The 1,757-nt window shown below is 40.4% G+C and overlaps 1 protein-coding gene across 1 annotated transcript in view; it reads right to left on the bottom strand.

Annotated features, from left to right (window-relative positions):
* The window catches only part of LOC106521256 (serine palmitoyltransferase 2), a gene marked incomplete in the record, with an annotated part of 32,337 nt that extends 31,127 nt beyond the window's left edge, over positions 1-1,210 (bottom strand). The window contains 1 exon segment of the mRNA XM_014013758.1: positions 868-1,210. Within this exon segment, the coding sequence (XP_013869212.1) occupies positions 868-1,032 (165 nt within the window).
* Between the last annotated feature and the right edge of the window lie 547 nt (positions 1,211-1,757).

Raw genomic sequence — 1,757 nt, forward strand, 5'->3', positions numbered from 1 at the left:
AAACAATACATAAATAAATAAATTCCTCATTCCTTTGACCAAATTTAATTTAGTCCTCATTTTGATGGGATGAGTCACATTCAAGCTCATGCAGAAAAAAAAGTGTTTTGTTTACATTGAGTGCAGACCCACATTTCAGAATAATCATTTCATCTGGAAACATACATAAAATATACACAGTTTGACAGTTCAGGATAATCTTTGTTTATGTTAGATTCTACAGTTTGGACCTTTATTTAACATTTCACTGGCAGAAAAAATGTAAACAACTTGAGGATGAACTGGTTCTGAAGTGTTGCTACTTAATAAACTAGGCATATTATACGTTTACTCAYGCCAGTTTATAAACTTGTTTAAAATCTCGTTGTTTTGCAATAGCTCGKCTTAAATTCGGCTCACATATGCAGAACTAATCCGGATTAAAAATGAGCACAGTGTCGATTCAGATTGTGGCAGCCGCCCTCAAAAACCTCCCCTTAAAAAGTGCAGAGAAGGCATGGAGAGAAAAACATCCGGTTTGTAGCAGCTTAAATGTAAATATTATTATGCCGAATGAMAGCTAAGTATTTAAAAAGTTAAAAKCAKCTGRYTTCWTGTTTTTTTCTACAAGTGTACAGGATGAACAAAGTTAAAAATRTTTTAATCAAGTCTTTTTAGTGTGGAGTTTGGCGCCAGAGTCGTAAGAACTTGATGCCTGCAAACTGCAGAAAACAGCTCAGATAGTTGCTATCGTGACGAATTTAAATGAGAACACCAACGTTTACGTTAGGGAAGGTAGCGCTGTCCGCCAGTTTCCGGGTCCACTCTGTGGCGAACGTTTCCCGGGCTACATCACCCTCTCCTCCCGGTTCCATCCCCGGGCCTCACCTCTTCCTCGTCCTGCCGCTGTCCGTGATTCGTCTTGGGCGGCCACTCGTGGCAGCAGAGGAGGCTCTTCGAGAAGCCGTTCCTGTCCGGTCTCAGTCCGTTCTTCGCATGCAGACCCGCTGCTACTTCCCCGTTGGCGGCTTTGGTCGCGGGGCTTTCGGTCATCGCTGGGGGACAACGGCTGCGGAGCCGSAACGGTAAACGTGCATGTAGGAACACACGGAGGCTGCCCCGCGGTGCAAAGCGGTGACTGTATCCGAGCTGTGCACGTTTACAAACACACACTCACACTACACAGCTCTCACATACACACATACACAAACACAACCTGAAAAACACAACACTTTACACCGGAAATCAACGCCCCATTAACCAACAGCGGGTCAGAGGACCCGGAGCAGCTGAGGGGCGGAGCTTAAGTCTATGTTTACTAATGTTTAGTTTAAAAAGAGGATGAAAAACAARCGTTTTATTTAGTCAAATCATAATACTGGAGAACATATGACTTCTACATGTAGTGTTTCACTAATCAAAATATTTTAACTTTCAAAACAAACTTTGTTTTCTAAAAGACTAAATCAATTATTTTTCTGACACGCCCCCTTAGGGGACATCCCTGAACCGAAATACWATTAAGAACTTGTTATTTAATTATTTATCTGCGCAATCCATTGTATGATTTTTCTGGCATCAGAATTCTGCATATAATCAATTGAAAATTAAAATACTGCATTATGAAGTTTTACCTTTCACRTGTATTTAATTTGGCTTCATTAAATATTTCATTTTAAAATATTTGCATGTTAAATGAAGGGGAAAAAAGATTTTTATACTTCAACATATGTGAGACGTCTAGAGTTCTGTGGTCCTCCTTCTTTACAGTCAAGTTC

The sequence above is a fragment of the Austrofundulus limnaeus genome, unplaced genomic scaffold, assembly GCF_001266775.1.
Source record: "Austrofundulus limnaeus strain Quisiro unplaced genomic scaffold, Austrofundulus_limnaeus-1.0 Scaffold105, whole genome shotgun sequence".
Lineage (NCBI taxonomy): Eukaryota > Metazoa > Chordata > Actinopteri > Cyprinodontiformes > Rivulidae > Austrofundulus > Austrofundulus limnaeus.